This window comes from Balaenoptera musculus, chromosome 3 (genome assembly GCF_009873245.2).
Source record: "Balaenoptera musculus isolate JJ_BM4_2016_0621 chromosome 3, mBalMus1.pri.v3, whole genome shotgun sequence".
Lineage (NCBI taxonomy): Eukaryota > Metazoa > Chordata > Mammalia > Artiodactyla > Balaenopteridae > Balaenoptera > Balaenoptera musculus.
The window spans coordinates 90510323-90532827 of NC_045787.1; the positions used below are offsets into that span (position 1 = coordinate 90510323).

At 45.4% G+C, this 22505-nt stretch overlaps 1 protein-coding gene across 2 annotated transcripts in view; it reads left to right on the top strand.

Moving 5' to 3' along the window:
• MCC (MCC regulator of WNT signaling pathway) overlaps positions 1–22505 on the top strand; it is a 430148-nt gene that overhangs the window by 339090 nt on the left and 68553 nt on the right. For both annotated transcript variants that reach the window (XM_036845622.1, XM_036845623.1), the window contains 3 exons: positions 1037–1179; positions 17054–17217; positions 19298–19504. In XM_036845622.1, the coding sequence (XP_036701517.1) occupies positions 1037–1179; positions 17054–17217; positions 19298–19504 (514 nt within the window). The remainder of the gene's footprint in view (positions 1–1036; positions 1180–17053; positions 17218–19297; positions 19505–22505) is intronic.

The window sequence follows — 22505 nt, forward strand, 5'->3', positions numbered from 1 at the left end:
TTCCTTTCTTCACAGACACCCTCCCCCTGGGGCTGAGCAGACACACCTGTGGACTTTCCAACCTCAGAGTTAAATCCCTTGACAATTTTCTTTTCTGGCTTACTTGCAAAATAAATGCTTCAAAGAGGGCTAATTTTTGCTCTCTCCATTTCTGTATCCAGTGTGTGTGTGGTGTTTGCGGTGGTGTGGAGAGAAGGTCTGCGTGTGCTTTGAAATAGATATTACAATTTTGAGTTTTCTTAGCTTGCCCATAGCTAATTCAGAGACCAGAGGTTGTGAGGGATCCATGAGAGGCTGAGAAGGCGGTGGGGTGTGCTTGTGCAGATGAAACACGGCTGCATTTCAATGTTGTCTTCCTGCTAGCAAATGCACATTGGAGGAAATAGACCATCGTGTGGTATTCTCTCACTCACTGATTCCATTCTTCTCCTCACCCCATCCTCCTTTCCTATCCCCTAACTCCATTTACTTCCTTTAGAGAAACTAAGTGTGATATTTCTCCGACATGCTGACCCATGTACTTCTCGGAGCATTGGTTTTGATCTGCACACATGAGGTTTTCCAGTCGCTGCAGCCTCAGTACTCCTTATGTCCTCTTCCCAGAAGGAAGCCCACCAGTGGGACCCTGCTGGTGACGGTCTGAGCCACTCCTGTTCACCAGACTTTTGATGCTTCCTCTCACCGTGACCTCAGTGCTGGTAGTCTCAGTTCTTTTTCACCTCGGAATTTGAGGGGGTGAAGACATCTAATTTCTTGAGGAAATCTTCGAAAGGGAAGAGTTTCTGGTAGGCTGATAGATGAATCTTGTTTGGTGTATAGGTATGGATGTTGACACAGAAGCAAACTTTCAGTTTCAAACGCTGACCGTAGATGTGCCCATCTATTTGGTCTGAGAGGAATCCTCATCCATGTGGCCCGGAGAGGAGACCTGTCTGTTGTCTTTCTGAGTGTCTTTATCTTGTCCTTAGAAGACATACTCTCTAGGGATTTGTCTTTCGTCTCTGTCAGTGGAGGCTGACTTCCTTTTTCTTCTCAGGGAGGAGGATGAGTACTCAGAACTGCGATCGGAACTCAGCCAGAGCCAGCACGAGGCCAATGAGGACTCCCGCAGCGTGGACCAAGACCAGACCTCTGTCTCCATCCCTGAAAACCAGTCCACCATGGTCACTGCGGACGTGGGTGAGTCTGCCTGCCATTACCACAAAGCCGGAGTTCGGTTTCTGGATTGTAATCGGAACTTCAGAAACATAAGGCAGCCGGAATTAAAATGTAATTAGTCAAGGAGCTTATTGAGTAGATGAAGGCACATCCATTTCAGGTCTTTACATACTCCTTTGTTGGTCAGAATGGAACCAAAGAGCTGAATTCCCTTTCTGCCTTGTGATTCAAATATACGTCACCTTCTGCTTGAAAATTCTGGCAGTAGGGAACTAGTTACAAAGGCTGTGGCAGTGTTCCAAGTTACAGTAAAATCTGAGCTGAGATGGCAGGAATGGAAAGGATGGAGTAAGTAGCGACATGTCGCAGTGGAAGAACCAATAGGTTTCAGCAACTTTGGGGTAAGGAGGAATCCAAAATGACTAACATGTTCATCCTGAATGACTAAGAGAATGATTATGTTCCTTAGTAAGGAAGCTTGGTTGAGAAATGAGTTGGGAAACAGATATATTATGTCTGAGGTTGTAGAGAAATGTCCATGTGGAAATACCTGGCACAGTGTGTTGGTATGGTGTGTTTTAAACTACAGGTTGTGACCCATTAATGGGTCTTGAAATTATATGAAAAAATAAAATATTTTTTAAATGAAATCAAATAGGAAAAAAGTAGAATGACAGTATTGTTTCATGAAACGTATTTGTTGGATGTGTATATGTTGAAAGTTGCCAAGTGAAATGTTCCAACTATGGGTTGCAGTCGAAAGGTTGCAAAACCTCTGGTCTACTTGGAGATGCTTAACTAGATCTCTGCAGAGATTGGGGTTGAGGATAAAGGCTTTGAAGTTATAAGGTAAGGAGATCCCTATGGTTGAAAGGGTGTGGAGTCAAAATGGGGAGAGGCGCTATATCTTAGGAAATGTTCATGCACAGGGGAGTGATGAGAAAAGAACGAGGAGAAGGAAGAGAAAGTATAGTACGATTTACAATAGAACTCAAAATTTCGTTGGGGAGAGAGACTTTAATCAAATATTAAACACTTATGTTTAATTATCAACCTATATACGTGCTGTAACACCAAGAACATAGTACCATGACAGTGTGTCAAAGGGATTCAGTTTAGGATTTCCAGGATAGCTCCTCTAGGAAGTAACATTTGAGCTGAGATCCAGAGGATAAGTAGGAATTGAGTACATAAAAGAGGAAACGGCATTCAGGGGAGAAGGGAGAGGTGTATTCAAGGCGGTGAGAAAAGATCATCCTATGTGGAGGGCACAGAGATGTGAGATGGAGGCTTGGAGAGGTAGGCAGGAGTCAGATCATGCAAGATCTTATAGACCATGTTAGAGAGTCTGACCTTTATTCAAAGACCCACGAGAAACCACTGAATGATTTTAATAATTGGGGGTCGGGGGAATGAAATGGTCGAATTTGCATTTTGAATCAGTTACTCTGTGGTGAAGAGAAAGAATCAGTGGGTCAAGAGTGAATGGGGGAGGCCAGCTAGGAAACTACCGCAAAAGTCTAGGTGGGCAAAATTGTTGCTAGGATTAGGGCGGTGGCAGTTGAGGTGTGGAAAAGCATATGAGTGTAGAAAGTCGGCAGGATCTGCTAAAGGATCAGTAACAGGGTGAAGGAGGAAGTAGGCATGTGGGGATCTCCCATAAGTGTCTCATTTGCACAGTGGATAGACGGTAGGGCCAATCACCAATATGAAAGCAAGGGAAAAGGACCAGGTGGTTTTGCTCTGAATTGTATTTTGTTTTGCTTGGGGGAGGGTCGAGTAGGGTAGAGATCTTGTGTTTTGTTTGGGCATAAGTTTCAGGCATCTGGAGGTGTCTGGGTGGAGATGTTGGGAAGGCAGTAGGTATAAATAAGCCAGTAAAGGTCTGGCTGAAGAAAGCAGCTGGGAGACATCAGGCTGTTTGCAGATAGTTACTGAAGCAATGGAAGTCGATGTGAAGAGCGAGAACTGCAGACCAAGCCTAGGGGGCCACCCGCTGAAGAGGAGACTCAGCAGCAGCTCACGGCAGGGGTGCACCTCTCAGCTCTTCAGTCTCGGTTTAAATGCACCTCCTCCCAAAGCATCTTGTGAGCCCCAGTCTGTGCAGGTCCCTGTGCTGACTCTCGCTGCCCCATTGGTTTCCTTCTTACATCACACTGAAATTTCAAGCAATGTATTTGCATTTCTTTGCTTGGCTGATGCTCCCGCCAAACCCCACTGAGCAGAAGCATGTTTGTTTTATCTACTAGTATCTCTCCAGAGCCCACCACATGGCCTGGCACATAGTATGTGTTCAGAGATACTTGTTTGAATGAAGGAGGGAAGCAGTCACCCAATCCATCAACCAGTCAATCAGCTGAAGCTGTAAGAAGGAAATGAGGAGAGCCCTGCCCACCAGCCAGTGGGGCAGAGAAGGCTCTAATAAGGAAGAAGGGGTCAGCAGGATGGATTGCTGCTAAGGCCGGATAAGATGGATTTAGCTACATCAAAGTCACTGAGAGCTGTATACTGATACCAGCTTGAGCCAGACAGAAATGGGTTGAGGAGTAGGGATACCTCCCAGGCCTGGGGCCTTGGCTTTAGGCTGAAACGGCTTCCCTCACACTAACCTGAACCCAGACCCTGGGCCTTAAGTCACAGCACACCCAAACCCCTGCGATCAGCCCAGCCATGGGCCCAAGTCCAAAGGGCTCAGCTATACCAGCATCATAACCTCTAACCCTAGTGGCCCCGAGCTTCTGGACTCAGCCTTCCAGCCTTAGGCAGTCAGACGAGTGAGAGCAGCCGAGAAGTTTCTGATCACTGCAAAGAGACATTCCTACACGGATCCCTCCATTCATTTCTCTGAAATTGTTTTTTATGAAATGAAGCAAGTGACCCACACTCCAACAAAATTTCTTAATCCAATAAGCTGGGGGAATGGAGGGCAAACCCCAGTCAAGTGGGCGGGGTGTCTTCACTGCGGGGCATCTCAGGGTTCCAGCTGTGAGGGAGCATCTGTAGCCCGGGCTGCCCGCACAGGAGCCAGTGTCTGCTTGTCTGCACTGTGAGCTGGCTTTGTTTCCCCTAATTGTTTATTTTCATCTTTTCCCTCAGTGAAAATACTTGTTCATTATAACTGGCGGTAGTATCATTCCTGACAAGGCTGGGCTCCTGGGGGGAAGGGACCCTCTCTGCCCGATGCCTGTGTAAGTTCTCTGTCCACAGTAGGAGGCCTTCATTCATCTGTGCAGCAGCTCACCAGGAGCTGTGCTGGAGACTGGGCACGTGAGACCCAGAACGTGCCATCGGATCACCCTGCTCCCACGCTCAAATCCCTCACCCCCAGCGTGACATCCCCGCTCCTTACCCTGGCCTGCAGGGCCCCCAGAACCTGGGCATCCCCACCTCAGGCCTCATCCTCCCCAACTCTTCCTTTCTTTTTTTTTTAAATTAATTTTATTTTATTTATTTTTGGCTGTGTTGGGTCTTCGTTGCTGCGCACAGGCTTTCTCTAGTTGTGGCGAGCGGGGGCTACTCTCCGTTGCGGTGCACGGGCTTCTCATTGCCGTGGCTTCTCTTGTGGAGCACAGGCTCTAGGCGCACGGGCTCAGTAGTTGTGACTCACGGGCTGTAGAGCGCAGGCTCAGTAGTTGTGGCGCACGGGCTTAGTTGCTCCGCGGCATGTGGGATCTTCCCGGACCAGGGCTCAAACCTGTGTCCCCTGCATTGACAGGCGGATTCTTAACCACTGCGCCACCAGGGAAGTCCCTCCCCAACTCTCCTTGTTTTCTTCCCAGCTCTGGCCACACCGGCCTTCTTGCTGTCCCTCAGACCTGACCAGCATCTCTGGCCTCAGGGTTTCTGCATCCACACGTGCCTCTCTGATGCATGTCAGTCAGCTGTCCTCTCATCACAGGCCTTCCCCAACCCCCTGGTAGAGTCCTGGCGCTGTCACTCACTCTCACACTGCAGGCACTCCCTTCCCATCCCTGCTTCATTTTTCTTCACAGCACTTAGCACTACCCGATGATACCTCGTGTTTGCATTTATTTCCTTATATATGTATCACCAGTCTTTATCAGTCTCTTGCACTAGAATGCAGGTTCCATGCAGGCAGGGACTTCGGCTCTCCTGTTTACCCAAGTAACAGTGCCCGCTCGTAGGAGGCTCCCAGATATGCGAGTAACGGTGAACACCATCCTGGAGCTCACGGTTCTTTGGAGGATGCAAAGGAAACAGGGAATGACTGACAGCGGGACCACAAAAGGAGGTGGACAGGGGCCCCTAGCGACACCCTCAAGTGGGAGCATCAGAAGACGTGGCCAGAAGCCACATCTAAGCAGAAAGCTGCGGGATAAGTGGGAACGATGCAAGCAAAGAGCAGGGGGCAGGAGGAGAGTGCTGTGGGCACGGCCGGTACCTGCCAGGTCCCCGTGGAGGGCAGGCACCGGGACGGCAAGGAGGAGGAGCTGATTAAGGCCCCAGCTGAGCCCCGCCCCCGCGTGTTCATTGGAGCTGGTTGGCTGCCTCTTCTTACTCCTGTGCCATTTTCCAATTGAATCGCCTCAGTAGGGAAAAAAGCTACCATTTATAAACACCATCGTAGGAAATCATTAAAAAGCAGCCATTTCGTTATGCCTGCTATATTTACAAACTTGCATTAGCAACCCAGAGGTTTTCTTGAGCTGGATTTTATATACAGAGTTCGCTGCAGTATATTTGCCGATCTCCACTTAAGAAAACAGGAGTATTCCCTTCATCAAAACGCACTTTTCTTTTGTTTTCAAACCCCACTCATCACAGCCTGGCTGTCCCCTCGATAAGCTGGCTCCAGGGCACGGTCCTCAGAGCCTGGAGGAGTAAACCAGCAATTTAGAAAATGTTTTGACTTACCTAAGCAGTCATATACAGCAGAAAGGTCCCGGTGGTGTCACACTGCATCTTAAAATAAATTGCGTTACCTCTGTTCAAACCTGGTCACATAATCGTTTGTAAAGTACAGGTAATTAAGTAGACAAAGATAAGGTAGGAATTATGAGTTGGGATTTCTATTTCGTAATTTGGCAGAGAGTTCTAGTTCAAAGGGAGGCTGCATATCGTAACTAACATGCTTTGTTCACTTACTTTGTGTTGAGCATTTACATGCATCCTCATGTTCAATCCTCAGCCTTGAAGGAGGCCCTGTAAATCTCCTCATCTGTAAAACTGGGATGACAGAGTTCAGAGAGGGCAAGTCATTTGTCCAAGACCACAGAGCTAAGCAATTGTCTTTGTTGTTGCCGCCCGTGTTTCTATAGATGGCTTTGCTTTTACACACCCTGCTTAAACGGTGAAGCATGCTTATGGATGGTGTACTCCACTTACTGCCCTCCTTTGAGGTCTCTAGTAATTCTGGTGGCAGAATTTAGGGAGCAGCTGTCTGATTACAGCACCTGGCTTGCTAGCAGAGTATTTGTTGTTCACTGAGATCTTGCAGATCTCCATCTTAGAAACAACACCCTTAGACCAAACCATTCTGGGTGTTGCAGTAGAGCCGAGCACAGATGTGTGAGATGGGCTCAGCGTTGCGTCATGCGTGTTAGCATTTGTGGGGTGCACTCCCTCTAGCAGGCTGTCTTCCCAACTCTGTTTATGGAACAGCAAAGCTGGTCTGGAGCAATTGTCTGTAAACCAAACAAAATCCCTGACCTGATGGACCTTTGCACAGGCTGTGATGGGTTCTGCTCCTGTGTTTTGAGATATTTTCTGGTTTTATGTGAGAAATTCTTATTTTTGTGGAATTTAGCAATGCTGAACTATTAAACCCTTAGCGAGGGCAGGAAGCATATGATACCATGTTTGCTGGTGTGAATCATTTAGATACAGATTTCCTCCTTGTGCGTAGTTTTTGGAGGACAACCAAGGAAGAATTTACACATGAAACCTGGCTATTTGGCATGACTGTGACTATGAAATATGTTTAATGTTGAAGCCAGATTTTCCTGGCTTAATGGCCCATGAGGCTTAATGGCTTCAGGAGAAATGTTCCAAAGTGTCGAGCAGCCCCTCGCAGTGGGGACAAAGGGGGGTCGGGGCAGGGAAAGCAGTCCCGCCTTCTCTAAAAATGATTTCTGCAGAGTGGGAGAGAAGTGTTTACAAAGGCAAGGCAGCCTGTCCAGAGAAAACTGGATTTTTGTTAGGAATGAGGCACTAAGTAGGCAGTTATATTGCAGCAGAGAATTTTTAGAGGAGAATCAGATCATTGGTAACCTGATTCTGAAACTTTGAGAAACCAGTCCCCAGGTTGGAAAAGTTAGACAGGACTGAAACTAGTACCCTGACTTGACGATGGAACAGCCCAAGCCCTGTGTTGCTTTTGCTTTTCTTCTCCTTACTTTAATTGGGCAACTTAATTTATCCCAAGAGGTTCATGATGTTGGTCATCCCTGAGAACCAAGCCCAGGGAAGGCTTAGAAGTTTCGAACATTGACTCACGGGGGGCTCTCTAAGGAGACTGTGTGCTTCCCCCCGGGGATCTGAGCCTGGTCAAACAAGGCCTGTCTGTGAATGTTAGCAGGGCCGAGTGGCCAAGGAGGCCACCTAATATCATTCCAGAACTTTCCTTACAGAGTAACCAAGCTTGAGAGCGGGAAAGATTATGGCTCCACTTCACTTTGTGGTACTTTGAAATACTTCCCTCAAACTCTACTATTCAGTAATTTTTCAGCGCCCAAAAGAGACTTAGAGTTTAAGATAGATATGGAAAGGCATTGATCCACCACGTTTGCTCAGAATGAGCTCCCATGATTGTTAGGTTCATGAACTCCTTTCCTAAGATGAGCAGCCTTTATTTTCTAAGCAGACCATGTCTTCTCAGGTTGGATTGTTTTTTGGGTTGTTTGGAACTCATGACATCTTTTTCCTTAAAACCAGTATCATAGAGGAGTGTTAGCTGCCCAGACCAGCCCCGGAAGCCTATTTCGTCTATAATGGTAATAAAGTACGGACCTCACTAGTGTTACTGCAGCCCCACCCATCGCTGTGGACGTTGTTTTTGTGAGAAGAGGTTCTGTAGACCATGTTCACATGCCACAAGCACATTTTCCAAGTTGATGACACTTGGTCAGGGAGCAGGCTAACAAAACTTGATACTTTTAAAAAATTGGCTTAGAAAAAGTCTTTCATTACCTTTACGCGTTCAACTCATGCGGTCTTTATCGAGTACTACTCCGTGCCCAGTGTTGTGAGCGTCTAGGAACAGAAGGATGGATGAACAGAGCCCCTGCTCCCCAGAGCCAGACTTCATAGGGTCCATGTGTCAGGTAGTAAGTAATTATGGGGAATGCGATGCCTCAAAGAAAGAAGTAAGTACGAGACTATAGGTAATCGGGGAAGGCTTACTGGAAGAGCAGATTTTAAGGCAAAGCTTTAAAAAGAACCATTATGAAAAGAGAATGAGGGGCTTCCAAACTAGGGAGACACATAACCATTAACTGTGAAGTGAATGCCGAGCGCCAGTAGTAAGTACGTTTGAAGTTGGGACCATATTTTGGAGCAGATTCATTCTGGTAAATGCACGTTGCTTGGAATCAAAGGACCAGTGGAATATTTCTAACACCTAGCCTATTTAGTATATTTTTATCTGGGTTAGGGTTCTTACAGGGGGTTCAGCAAAAGTAGAGGCAGCCTTTAACACCGTATTCAGAATGAACCAACTCTGGTATGGTTTATTGTGTACAACACTGGGGATAGGTCTAATTGATCCTGAGAGGAAAGAGGAAAACCAGCTTTGCCCACTAGTATGTGTTTAACCAAGAAAGCAAGCTGGTGAGGCGTCATTTCCATAGCCATGAATGTCCTCTGGCCTCCTTTCCAGACTTCCCAGGCGCTTGGGTCTTCCCTCAGACAGCAGCATAAAAACCTAAGGCTCTGGGTTCTCATTAGAAGAATAGAACCTGAGCTGTCTTTTCTCCAGCTCCTGTCAGAAGTGTAACTGGGGGAAGTTTCGTGTGGAAAAGATGGCCCACCCAGGCAGGAGCTGCAGACTCTGACAGCGCTGGGCAGCAGATGGGGTGAGGAAAGCAGGCAGAACAGTGGAGCACCATGGCCTGACGGGTCCAAAGGGGCAGCTGCTGGCCAATTGCTGTCATGGGAAGAGCTGGGCCCGGTATTGCCTGACCTTCTCATTTTACAGGAATAGCTGTAAATGCTAATAATTTTTTAAATGCTGGCAATTAATTCAAAAGTGTTTTTTTAAAAAGGCTGCATCAGTTATGAAACCCTGCCATCCAAACAAAACACATCTTTGGCTGCAGGGGGCTAGTTTGCATCCTCTGGTTGAAGGGAGATGTCCCTTCCATGTATTCTTTTTTATCCTCTGTTTCATCTCTACAGCAAACTAGACAGCTAGAAGGCAGAGTGCCAAGACTGTGTGAGCTTAGCCCTTCCCGGAATTCCCTTTACGTTGTACTTGAATGGTCTGCAGCTTAAATTTAATTGAAAGTTAGTATCAGAAGAAACCATATGAAATCTGCATATGTGGGAAATGGTGGCTGAAAAGACTCGCAATCACATCGCTTCACACCACATATGAAGTCCCAGGTACCTAAACTCTTTTAGCATCTAATTGTTAAAAACACATTGCGTCCCTTGTGCAACTGGAATGCTTCCTCCTTTCTGACAGGAGATCATTCGTTTCTGCCCTGGCTGCCAGGGAGCACGGCACTAAGTAGAAGAGTCAGCCCTAGCAGCTGTGTTCACCTCCATTTGCTTCCTCAGCCTTTCCCTGGTCCCAGTCATTGGGTTTTTTGTTGTTGTTGTTGTTGTTGTTTTAATTTATTTATTTATTTATTTTGACTGCGTTGGGTCTTTGTTGCTGCACGCAGACTTTCTCTAGTTGCGGCGAGCAGGGGCTACTCTTCGTTGCAGTGTGTGGGCTTCTCATTGCGGTGGCTTCTCTTGTTGCAGAGCACAGGCTCTAGGTGCACGGGCTTCAGTAGTTGCAGCACATGGGCTCAGTAGTTGTGGCTCACAGGCTGTAGCACGCAGGCTCAGTAGTTGTGGCGCATGGGCCCAGCCGCTCCGCGGCATGTGGGATCCTCCCGGACCAGGGCTCGAACCCATGTCCCCTGCATTGGCAGGCGGACTCCCAACCACTGCGCCACCAGGGAAGCCCCAGTCATCGTGTTTTTCCCTTATTCGTGGTTGCTTGCTATGTGCTACCTCAAATTCATTGTTATAAAGATATAACCTCTGGTAGAGGATTGAGTATTTGCCGCAAAGGACATCCTCTTTGTCCCATGGACATGGAACCAAGCCATTAGCTTTACTTTACAAAGCACAGCGTAGCCTGAGGTGCTGCAGCGGGTCTGCCTCGTGTGACCCTTCACACTGGAGTTCCATGTCAAGTGTGCAGTGCAGTGGCACTAAGTACATCCACAGAGCTGTGCAACCATCACCAATATCCATTTTCAGAATTTTTTTATCCTCCCAAACATGAATTCTGTATTCATTAAACAATATTGCCCCATTCGCCCAACCACTGTAACCTCTCTTCTCTCTTTTTTTGTATTTTTATTTTTAATTAATTAATTTATTTATTTATTTTTGGCTGCATTGGGTCTTCGTTGCTGCATGCGGGCTTTCTTTAGTTGCGGTGAGCAGGGGCTACTCTTCGTTTCGGTGCATGGTCTTCTCATTGCGGTGGCTTCTCTTGTTGCAGAGCACGGGCTCTAGGCGTGCGGGCTTCAGTAGTTGTGGCACGTGGGCTCAGTAGTGGTTTGTGAGCTCTAGAGCGCAGGCTTAGTAGTTGTGGTGACATGGGTTTAGTTGCTCCACGGCATGGTTGTGCATGGTTGTGGTACAGTGGTTGTACCACTTTACATTCCTACCAACAATGTGCAAGGGTTACAGTTTCTCCATATTCTTGTCAACACTTGTTCTTTTCTCTTGTTGTTGTTGTTTTTGATAACTACCATCCTCTCCATAGTGTCAATCTTGCCTTTAATCCATGCTGACAGTATCTTCCTTTTGGGGAGTCTGTGAACATTTAATGCAGTTAATGATCGATTGATTGTGGGTCTTTCAGTTTACTATTTGTTTTCTGTTTGCCCCTTCTGAATTTTTGGTTCTTCTATCCACCCTGTCTTCCTTCTTTTGGGTTAACCGCATAGTTTTTAGAATTTTATTTTATTTATTGGTTTCTGACTATGCCTCTTTTTTTTTTTTCAATAAATTTATTTATTTATTTATTTATTTATTGGCTGCGTTGGGTCTTCGTTGCTGCACGTGGGCTTTCTCTAGTTGCCGCCAGCGGGGGCTACTCTTCCTTGCGGCGCGTGGGCTTCTCATTGCGGTGGCTTCTCTTGTTGCAGAGCATGGGCTCTTTAAGTGCGCGGGCTTGAGTAGTTGCGGCGCACAGGCTCAGTAGTTGTGGCTCACAGGCTCTAGAGCACAGGCTCAGTAGTTGTGGCGCACGGGCTTAGTTGCTCCACGGCATGTGGGATCTTCCCCGACCAGGGCTCGAACCCGTGTCCCCTGCACTGGCAGGTGGATTCTTAACGATTGCGCCACCAGGGAAGCCCCTGGCTATGCCTCTTAATTGTTATTTTCTAGTGATTGTTCTAAGAATTACATTATACATCGTTAATTTTTCCGAGTCCACTCACAGTTAATAGTCCTCCATTAATTCTGGTGTATGTCCCTCTGTTGCCTCTCCTGGGAAACAACGGCTATGAGTAGGTACCCTCACAGGCTTGGCTGAGCTGGCCTGTTCTTGCCCACACAGCAGTACTTGTTTTGGGTTGGAGCAGTGTGGTGAAGATAGCCCTGGACACAGAAGGCCAACACTGTAGTTCCAGCCCTGCCCCCCACCCACTGTGCACCCGTGGGTGAGTAACTGGGTGTCTTCAAGTCTCAGATTCCTCCTCTGTGGAGTGAGGCTTACCACCTTCCTGCTGGGGTGGAACTTGATGATGTGTGTGAAAGCGCTTTCTGAAGTGTCAAGAGTGCTGATCGAACCAAAGTCACTGTGATCATCACCTAAATGAGGAGCCTTTATTTTTTTCATTGTAGTAAAAAACGCATTACATAAAATTCACCATCTTAACCATTTTTAAGTGTACCGGTCCGTACTGTTAGTTATATTCACATTGTTGTGCAACAGATCTCCAGAACTTTTTTTATCTTGCAAAACTGAAATTGTACCCAGCAAACAATACCTGCCCCGTCCCCCTCCTTCCAGCCCCTGGTAACCACCATCCTACTTTCTGTCCCCTATGCATTTGACTACTTTAGATAGCTCATATAAGTGGAATCATACAGTATTTGTCTTTTAGTAACTGCCTTAGTTCACCTAGCTTAATATCCTTAAGGTTCGTCCATGTTGCAGCATGTGTCAGAATTTCCTCCCTTTTTAAGGCTGAATAATATACTGATGTATGTATGTACCACACTTGGTTTATCCATTCATTCGCCGATGGACACTTGGGTTATTTCCATCTTTTGGCTATTATGGACGTGATGTACAAGGATCTGTCTGAGGGCCTACTTTCCATTCTTTTGGGTATGTACCCAGCAGTGGAATTGTTGGATCACATGGTAGTTCTATTTTTAATTTTTGAGGAACTGCCATACTATTTTCCAAAGCAGTTGCACCATTTTACTATTCCCACCAACAGTGCACAAGGACCCCAATTTCTCCACTTCCTCACCAATACCTGTTATTTTCTGTTGTTGTTGATATAGTAGCCATCCTAATGGGCCTGAGATGATATTTCATTGTGGTTTATAAATGAGGCACTTTCTGTTTGTTCTGGAACTCTTGGTCCCTTGTCTGAGCTTATTCTGCTCCTCTGGTCCCGTAACTTAAACTTTGGGTCTTTTATAAAAGACCCTTGGAGGCCAAGGGAAGGAACTGAGGATTTATTCAAAGTCTATATTTAGAAGAATATGCCACCAACTGAAAGATAAGGCCACCCTGTATCGAGTAGCGTTGATGGTGGGGTGAGTAGTGGTGAGTGATTGGTGCTATGTGACAGCACCAACAGGGGACCCAGAATATCTGTTTCTGCCAGCCTGGCCACCCTGTCTACTGTGAGGCCCCAAACTGGGAACACTGACAAAAGACAGCCAAGGATCACCTGATTACTGGTGGGGCTTATGTAAAACCAGTGGGTAATAGGCAGGAGTGTGTGGGGTTCATCATCCAGCCTGTGTGATACACATTGGGCTTCCTACGACCAAGGAAAGCATTTATAGCCCTCCTAGGTATGAATAGACTATGCTCCTGAGCTGTTTGCAGTCTGCATGTTAATTTAAATGCCTTCCTCCATCTTTCTATCTATCTATCTATCTATCTATCTATCTATCTATCTATCTATCTATTTATTTATTTATTTATCTGGTTGCACCAGGTCTTATTTGCAGCTCGTGGGCTCCTTAGTCACGGCACGTGGGCTCCTTAGTTGTGTCATGCGAACTCTTAGTTGCGGCACGCATGTGGGATCTAGTTTCCTGACCAGGGATCGAACCCGGGCCCCCTGCATTGGGAGTGCAGAGTCTTATCCACTGCGCCACCAGGGAAGTCCCCCCTCCGTCTTCCTGATGCTCTGTCCTATACTTGCATCATGCTCTCTGTGGTTACTTTCCCCAGGGTGGTGGGAGAGAGGACTGTGGCTTTTGCCACGTACATCTGTGAGCCTCTCAGAGTTGAAAGTCTCATGCTCATCTCTGTACCCTGCTTCTAGCCTGAGGCCAGGGCTCAGCAACTGATTAAAGAATGAGAAAGAAAGACTGATCAGGTCCCTACACTTGCCTCCTGTTCCCTGTAGCCCAACATCCTCAGGACACAGCCTGGTGGCACCTCTCCAGTCCTGCTGTGAAGACCCCTAAGCAAACATGTCCAGGGTGATCATTGCATCAGGTGGGGCCGTGCTAGGGAAATCCTTATGAATGGCTGAATAGAGACGTCTTCCTTCCTCATCCCACTCAGGAATAATGCAAATAATTCAGGGGTGTGTGTTAACTGCAGCTCAGGGTACCAGGAAACCCTGCACCTCAAGGTAAATGATCCTTTGGAGAAACTTCTCCATTTGTTACCCTGGAATTAAGTGTGCTCCGGAGATAGTTTCATCAGCGTGTGTGGGCACTAAGGAGTGCCACTTCTGGCTGTGGACCTCCTTGTCTTGAGTTGGTGATGGGCACCTGCCGTCCATCTCCAGAGGGCTTCAGCAGTGGGGATTGTCCTCCTGTTGTCAGCAGTTCAGGGCATGGTCCATACTGAGGACAAAAAGCATAAGGTGGATGTAAAACACGCTGCTGTTGACAGTCTATTTCTAGCCTTGCTGGCTCTTAAATATATAATGATGTGGTATTTATATCTGGTCATTTAAAAATAACTTTTGATTGCCTATCCTGTGTTGGAGATAAAATGAGGAGGAAGGTCAAAGCCCCTTCTTTCTTGAAGCTTACACTTTAGTAGAGGAGAGATGACAGACACATAGGTCAGAGCAGATAGTGATAATTGCCATGGAGAAGATAGGATAATAGGACAGGGACTAAGGGGGAAGAGATGGAACCCCATGCTTTAGACAGAGAAGAGCTTGGTGAGGAGATGGCATTTGAGCTGAGAGCTGAATGTAAGAGGAGATTTGGGTAGAAATCAGTCTCAGCAGAGGGAACAACAAAGGGAAAGGAAGCCCTGGGGCAGATGAGAGGTTGGCATCTTCCAGGGATGGAGAGAAGGCAGGAGCGTGAACACAGCATAGTGATGCAGGGGAAGGTGGACAGATGAGGCAAGGACCAGAGAAGTCAGTGGTTCCCACCCCGACTACACGTTAGGGTTATCTGAGGAGACTAAAAAATTTTCCAATGCCAAAGCTCCACCCCTAGAGATTGTGATTTAATTGGCCTGGGTGGGACCTGGACATTGGTGTTTTATAAAAGCTCCCCAGGGAGTTCCACGGTACAGCCTGGGTTGAAACATCAACAGGGTTGATGGTGCAGAGTCTTACAGACTCTGGTAAGGAGTTTAGACTTTAGTTGAATGACAGTGGGAAGCCATATAACGGTTTGGGCCAGGGGAGTAACGTGATCCAGCTTATGTCCTTAAGAGACTCACTTTGGGATTGGGATTGACATGTATACACTGATGTGTATAAAACTGATGCCTAATAAGAACCTGCAGTATAAAAAAACAAACAAAACAACTAATACTAAACTTTCATTGGGTTATTTGTATGGAAATATGTTAATATAAATGTTTCAGACATTACATGAAATTTCTAAAAATCTTATATTTGTATTTGTATGGAAATATGTATGGAAATATGTTAATATAAATGTTTCAGACATTACATGAAATTTCTAAAAAAAAAAAAAAAATCTGCATATAAGCAAGATTCCCCAGATGATTTGGGTCCACATTAAAGTTTGCAAAGCACTGTTCTGAGAAAAAAAAAAAAAAAAAGAGACTCACTTTGGCTACAGTGTTGGGGACTGGAGGTAGGAGGTTGTTCAGGTGGTTCAGTTAAGAAATGATGGTGGCTGGGACCAAGGCTGGTGTCAGTGGAGATGGTAAGAAGAGCTCAGTTTGGGGATATGTTTTGGAGGTTGCAGACAAAAAATGGATTGGATTTAGGGTGTGAAGCAAAAGGAAATCAAGGTTGCCGGAGAGTTAACCAGAGTAACTGGGAGGATGGTAATGCTGTTCACAGAGCTGGGAGAGATGGGGAAAGCAGGTTGGAGAGAAGGGGGAATCATTGTGTTCATTGGTTGCAGTGAAAGCTTCAGACTTCTCTTCTGTCTAGATTTAGGTAACTTGTAGATATAGGCAGTCAAATAAAGTTGCCCAGAATATTCTGAGAAATCCTCTTACTGTAATGCTGAGAGTTTTCTTGAAGTCTTCCGCAAGTGAGCACCAAAGGCAATTGACTATTTTAGGGCATGGAACCTGCGATGAGAAGGGAAGAGGAGGGAAGTGTGAAGACAGTAAGCTTCTTTCATACAGGAGTCAAGCCGGGTGTAAGGGAAAGGTGTACTTTGATAAATTGCTGTAGTTAACACCTATCTTGCTATAAGAATTGAATGGCATAGTGATACATAGAATCCAAAATAGGTTGACATAGTTATATTTGACTTAAGGGGATTTTTTGCCCCCCCAAAAATGATCTTTTAAGATATGTCTAGTTCACATTAAGATTATAATTAATTCTCCTCCCCGGACTAAGCCCTGGGTGTCCAGCAATTAAAAGTAACCCAGACTTTTAAGTCAGAATCAAATTATTAGAATTGCTCACAAGACATTTACATGGAGAACAATATGGAATTTGTTAGAATAGTTTTCCCCCTGATGGAAGAAGTTGTATAAATTGCAGTGGTAGAGCCTGTTGACTGGTTATATCAGGGAAAAAAAAGTCCTGATTATAAGCTTGCTGAGGGTACGAACTGTCTCTTATACAGTTGCTATTTTTTTTAAACACCTAGTGTCTCTGCTCACTCTGGGGTTTTTAATTTTTTTTTCGTTTAGTAAAGTTATGAGATCTTTTTAGCTGAAACTTTTTCTGAAATCAGTCCTTATCTGAATGGCTGAGCAGGAAGGTTGACCAGAAGTCCTAACAGCCCCTTCTGGGACACTTCTTTGTTCTCACTAGAGAAACTTGAGAAGTGGCTGCCTTTGAGTGAAAGACGAGAGAATGCAGCGTGGCATGGCTGTCTAGAAAATGGCCATGGTCTGAAACTCCTTATTAAAGCCTTTGCATTGGCCCCAGGCCTCAGAAAGCCAGCGGGCTGGGAGATCAGGCTGCCGGTGTTAAACTTGGACATGTCCAGCCATCGCCGTCCATTTCACCTGAGTGGGTTCCTCTCCGTAAGCGAAACGGAGAGCGCTCATTGCCCACCTGCCTGCTTAACTCGTCGTATCCGCATCCGCTTGCAGATAACTGCAGCGACCTGAACTCGGAGCTGCAGAGGGTGCTGACGGGGCTGGAGAACGTGGTCTGCTGCAGGAAGAAGAGCAGCTGCAGCCTCTCGGTGGCAGAGGTGGACAGACACATCGAGCAGCTCACCACTGCCAGTGAGCACTGTGACCTGGCTATTAAGGTAGGACCCCTCCCCCCAACCCCCATCCTCTCTGTCTGGCTCTTTTCAGATCATATGACGGAAATGATCAGGAGCCTTTCTTCTGAAGTGTGATTTTACTCAAACACCTATCAGAGAGTGAGTGTTTCTAAGAAAGCCATACTAAAGATTGGGCCACCAGGGAGAAGCAGGAGCCCTATAAATTTTTGCTGGGTTGACTCACATCAGAAAAAGTCATTATATCAATAGTCAAGATCACTGGCTCTGCTGCAAAAATGACTACTTCCTTGGAAACTATTAGACTACTAGTATTGAACCACGTCATTTTAGTGTGGTTCATCATATAGCACTCTGGGGTTGTAAGATTAACTTGGAAATTTTATTAAAGCTTTCGGGCCTCTGGAATATTATTTCCGGAGTTATCTATTCATGGTGCTAACAAGGGGGAAGTTCAGGGCCTGAATGAGTCATCTATCCTGAGTGTACTGGACTGGACCTCAGTCCCGCCTTTCATGTGCATTCATCTTACTGCTTAGGGAGGACCAGGTGAGAAGAGTTTGCTGCATCTGCACAAACTCATCCTGAGCAATGGGAATGTCAAGTCCCCTTGATACAGGGCCTCTGGTATCTTTATGTTACTTCACCAGAGCTTAGTGACCTAGGCATCACAGTTCAAATTGAAAAGTCTGAGGGGAGCCTATATAAAGGGAAAATGTGATGTGTTATTTGAAAAATGTTTGAGGACTCTGGGCCCAAGTTTCTATCAGCAGGAATCCTGGATTTCACAAAAGAGCTATGGTATCTCGAGGTAAACCATGATTCATGTTTATAGTACATCTGGTTTCCCATCTTTATTCATCACAATTAAAAATACATAGTTGATGTGGTTTGGGGAAGTAACCACTAGTTTTTCTTTCTTTGTAATCTCCAGAGCCTGTATTTGATTGTAATGTCAGCTTGGGTACTAGCCCCAGCCTTAGCATTGAGAGGGAAGGAGGAAGCCAAGGGTGTCTGCCAACCAGCAAGGGACAGAGCAGGCCCTGGAGTAGGGCTGAGTAGGACATGAGTCTCTGACTTGAGAGGAAAGACAAAGCACTGCATGTGGAAAGTGGCAGCACGATTTGGGTAACTGTCCTCATCAGGGAACCAATGTGAGCATCCAAGAGTGACACATCCTTACGCCACCCATTTTTGAGACCTGTTTCCCATCCCATCTCTTCACTGCCTTCTACCCCTACATGGTAATTCCACCTCCTCTTTCCAAGTCATTTGGTGCATGCTTCCTTTTCCAAAGGGCAATAATTGTGAATGAATAGTTTCTGAAAGCAAACAGAATGAGTTGTTCCTTTTTTTTTTTTTTCAAATTTTATGCGTATTTCTTCTCCATTAATACTGGTGTTTTTAATGAATTTTTAAAAAAACTCTCCACGTAGTATTAAGATTCTGTTCTTTTTAAGCACATAGCTGTGTTATTAATTAAATCCCTGCTGTCTTAGAAACCTCCACAATGAACTTACTCTTTTCTGTGTCACTGAGGTTTATTTTTGTCTTTCTTATCTTGGGACTGAACCTCATTCACACCTTCTGATTCTGTTGTGACACTAAAAGCTGTAAACAGTGATGTGACCTATCACGTTGCTGAGTTGGAACATGGGAAGCCTATAATTTAGGAAACTTCAAGTTATATTTTATATGCAGCTTGCAACTTCACATTTGCTTTATCAGGATCACTAACTGGCTTGCTGTCTGGTCATGTGTATTCACCGACTCTGGACCGTGGGTGAGGGAGATAAACATCTGTGTGGACATGGCAGTTAGCACTACTGATAGACTTAAATACCAGGAAGGGATTGTGTTTTTTCTTACTGGGGGAACTGCTGGGTAACACAGACTGTGACCCAGGCAAGTGACAGAGCCTCATCTGAAAATGGGGAGAGGATAGATAATCGGGGGCTATCGCTAGTCTTGATTACTTTTCTGCAGTGAAGTGACGGTGGAACCCACCCCCCTGGGGACACTCACCCTGGGCTGGCCTGTTTTCTCCTCCTCCCGTTTCTCCCAGGGAACTCACTTGGCTTGTCTCTGTGGCTGTGTTTTCCAGACAGTGGAGGAGATCGAAGGGGTCCTTGGCCGGGACCTGTATCCCAACCTTGCTGAAGAGCGGTCTCGATGGGAGAAGGAGCTGGCTGGGCTGAGGGAAGAGAACGAGAGCCTGACTGCCATGCTGTGCAGCAAAGAGGAGGAGCTGAACAGGACCAAGGCCACCATGAACGCCATCCGGGAGGAGCGGGACCGGCTGCGGAGGAGGGTGAGTGCCAGGCCTTTCCCGGGGCGCTGGGGCCAAAGGAGAAGCCAGCTGGTCGAGCCAAGGGCAGCCCCAAGAATTTGGTGGCATTTCTAGTCTTGTGAATCACCATCCCTTTCTGGTTATGAAGTCGTTCTTGAAAGTATTCTGAAAGTGCTGAGACGTGCAGGTAAGATTTTTAAAAACGCTCTTCTCTGCAATCGCAGATCTAAGTGGATGCTAAAAATTATCCCAGTGCAGTGCTTCTCAACCATTCTCTGGGTACACACATCTTCCCCAAGGTCAATTAAAATGTTCTTCCTTTGAGGTAGGATAATAATATTTTATAATTTGCAAAAATATACAGAATTTCCCCTTTGCAGTTTCTTCTGTAAATTTTTCTTGAGACTTATAGTACCTGCTCTCACATATCCATACTGAGTCTAATGTGACATGTCCTCTCCTCTAGTGCAGACTTATTAAAGTTAATAATCTTTTTTTTTTTAATTAATTAATTTATTTATTTTATTTTTGGCTGTGCTGGGTCTTCGTTTCTGTGTGAGGGCTTTCTCTAGCTGTGGCAAGTGGGGGCCACTCTTCATCGCGGTGCGCGGGCCTCTCGCTATCGTGGCCTCTCTTGTTGCGGAGCACAGGCTCCAGACGCGCAGGCTCAGTAGTTGTGGCTCACGGGCCTAGTTGCTCCGTGGCATGTGGGATCCTCCCAGACCAGGGCTCGAACCCGTGTCCCCTGTATTAGCAGGCAGATTCTCAACCACTGCGCCACCAGGGAAGCCCCTAATAATCTTATATATATATATTTGTGTGTGTGTGTGTGTATGTTCTGAGAGAGAGAGTGTATGTGTGTGTGTGTGTGTGTGTGTGTGTGTGTAATTCCTGGTAGTCACCCCAGCTCATTAAATGGCTCTATGGCCTGAACAGGTTTGAGAACCACTTTGTTTAGGAAATACAGCCATTACTAAAGGAGCTGATGTTTCAGGATAGAAATGTTTGGCAGACTTGTTAAAGCACTCACTTTTCCAAAGATGGAGTTTTTTCTTAGGAACCCACAAGTACTTCTTTGTTTGGCTATTAGTTTGATCTGTGATTGGACTGGAGGTGAAGCAATGAATTCTGCAATCAGAAACAATTCCCTCTGAACTTCCCTTTGAATTACTAGGCCTACTTTATTCTCTTTCTCCATTGTGGCAATATTAGAAGCTTGCTTTCTAGTTGTGCTGTGACTGGTAATTTTGCATACAGAGGAGAAAAAAATACATCCAGTTGATCACACCATTACTCTTTAACTTGCTTTTCAGTAAGATCAGTGTGTGTACATCATTCTCCTTTTAATCTACATGCAGTTTTCATAATTGCCATTATTTATGAATATAGAAGAAATTACTATTTTTGAATGTTATCAACTCTCTTCCTCCTTTGTGGCTATTGCCAGCATTCCTAACTCTCATATCTGAATGTCATTTTGTGTGAACTCACACGCATAAGCTTATTTTCAGAACCCAGCTGTATCGGACGCCAGTCTCCATCCTTGCAACAGCAGGTGTAAATCATTGCAGTCAGCAAAGACTTCTGGGCAAGCTGAGGACATTTACTTAGTGCTAAGGCCCACAGCACCTGTAATTTCCTGGGCTACACTCCCTGATCATTATGACTAATGCCCTAATTAGGTGTGCTTGCTTAGCGTGTGCGTTCTGATGGTGCTTACTTTGTGAAGGAAATGTTGGTTGTAGGCCTAATTACATATTGCAGTTTAGAATAGATTTCCTCCTCTAACTTGAGTTACTAAAGCACAAGACAGCCCTTGATTGTGACTAGCAAAGGAAAAAAAGCCAGTTCCCCTTCGAGTATTTTCTCCAACTCTGGAGGTTAGTATTAAGGACAGCATAGTGTGATGGTCCCACACTCTGTGCCAGGGCTCTGAGACCACCTGGAGTCACAGCTTGATCTCCCAAGCCACTGTGAGTCTCTGGCAAGTTACCTAACCTCTCGGTTTATTCCGCCATGAAGTGGGGGTAATAATAGTACTCAGTGCAGGGAAACTAGGTAATCCTCATGAATTATCTAAGCACTTAACCAACGCATGGCATGTAGTAAATGCTCAAAAATTATCAGTAATCGTTTGGGATGAAATCCAGAGTTACCTGTTTAGTAGTCTGGAAAGATTAACACCATACCATCTTTTTTCCCCCAAGAATTCTTATATATTTGAAGGACTCTTAGAACTCTTAGATGGACATTGAATAACTACACACACACACACACACACACACACACACACACACACACACACACAGTACTCAAAATCTTTCTTCTGATCACATTTATTACCGTGTAAGTTTTGCAGTTAATACGGTTTTATTTAAATTTATATAATTTATATAAATTTATATATTTTATATAAATTTATATAATTTACATTTCCAAATAAAAATATATTGGGGAACTTGTATCTCTTCCTCAACTGGAAATTTCCTCAGGAATTTTTATACATACCCATGAATTAGATTTATTTCTCTTTATTTCAAGACAATTGTGGGTGTCAGAATTTGCTAGATGCCTGTAAATGCCAGTTTGCTAGATTTTAAATGCTGGATGACTTCTACCTACCACCACCCAATATATTTTATTCCCCCGAGGAGAAATCTGTCTTTTGTGGTTGGTCGTTGTGTCTTCTTCATGATGTATAGCTCTGAGGCATGACTGAGGTCTAGTTTCATTTCCATCCTTGTGGTACCACGTGATAACATGGCTGGTTGGCCTTTCCTGTCTTTCTAGCAACTCAGAATCCAGAGTTCATCAAAGTTGCGTGGAAAGCAATAGAGGCCACTTTTTTTTTTTCATTGCCCACGTTCATTGTATAGAATTTGAACTGACCAGATCAATAGGATTGGTGCTTGCCCCCTGCCTGTGATTAAACAGAGTGCTCTCAGGAGGTTTTCTGAGCCTTGTTCAAGATTTAATTAAATTAGATCTTTAATGTCAGCTAACAGATTGGGCTACTTGGCAG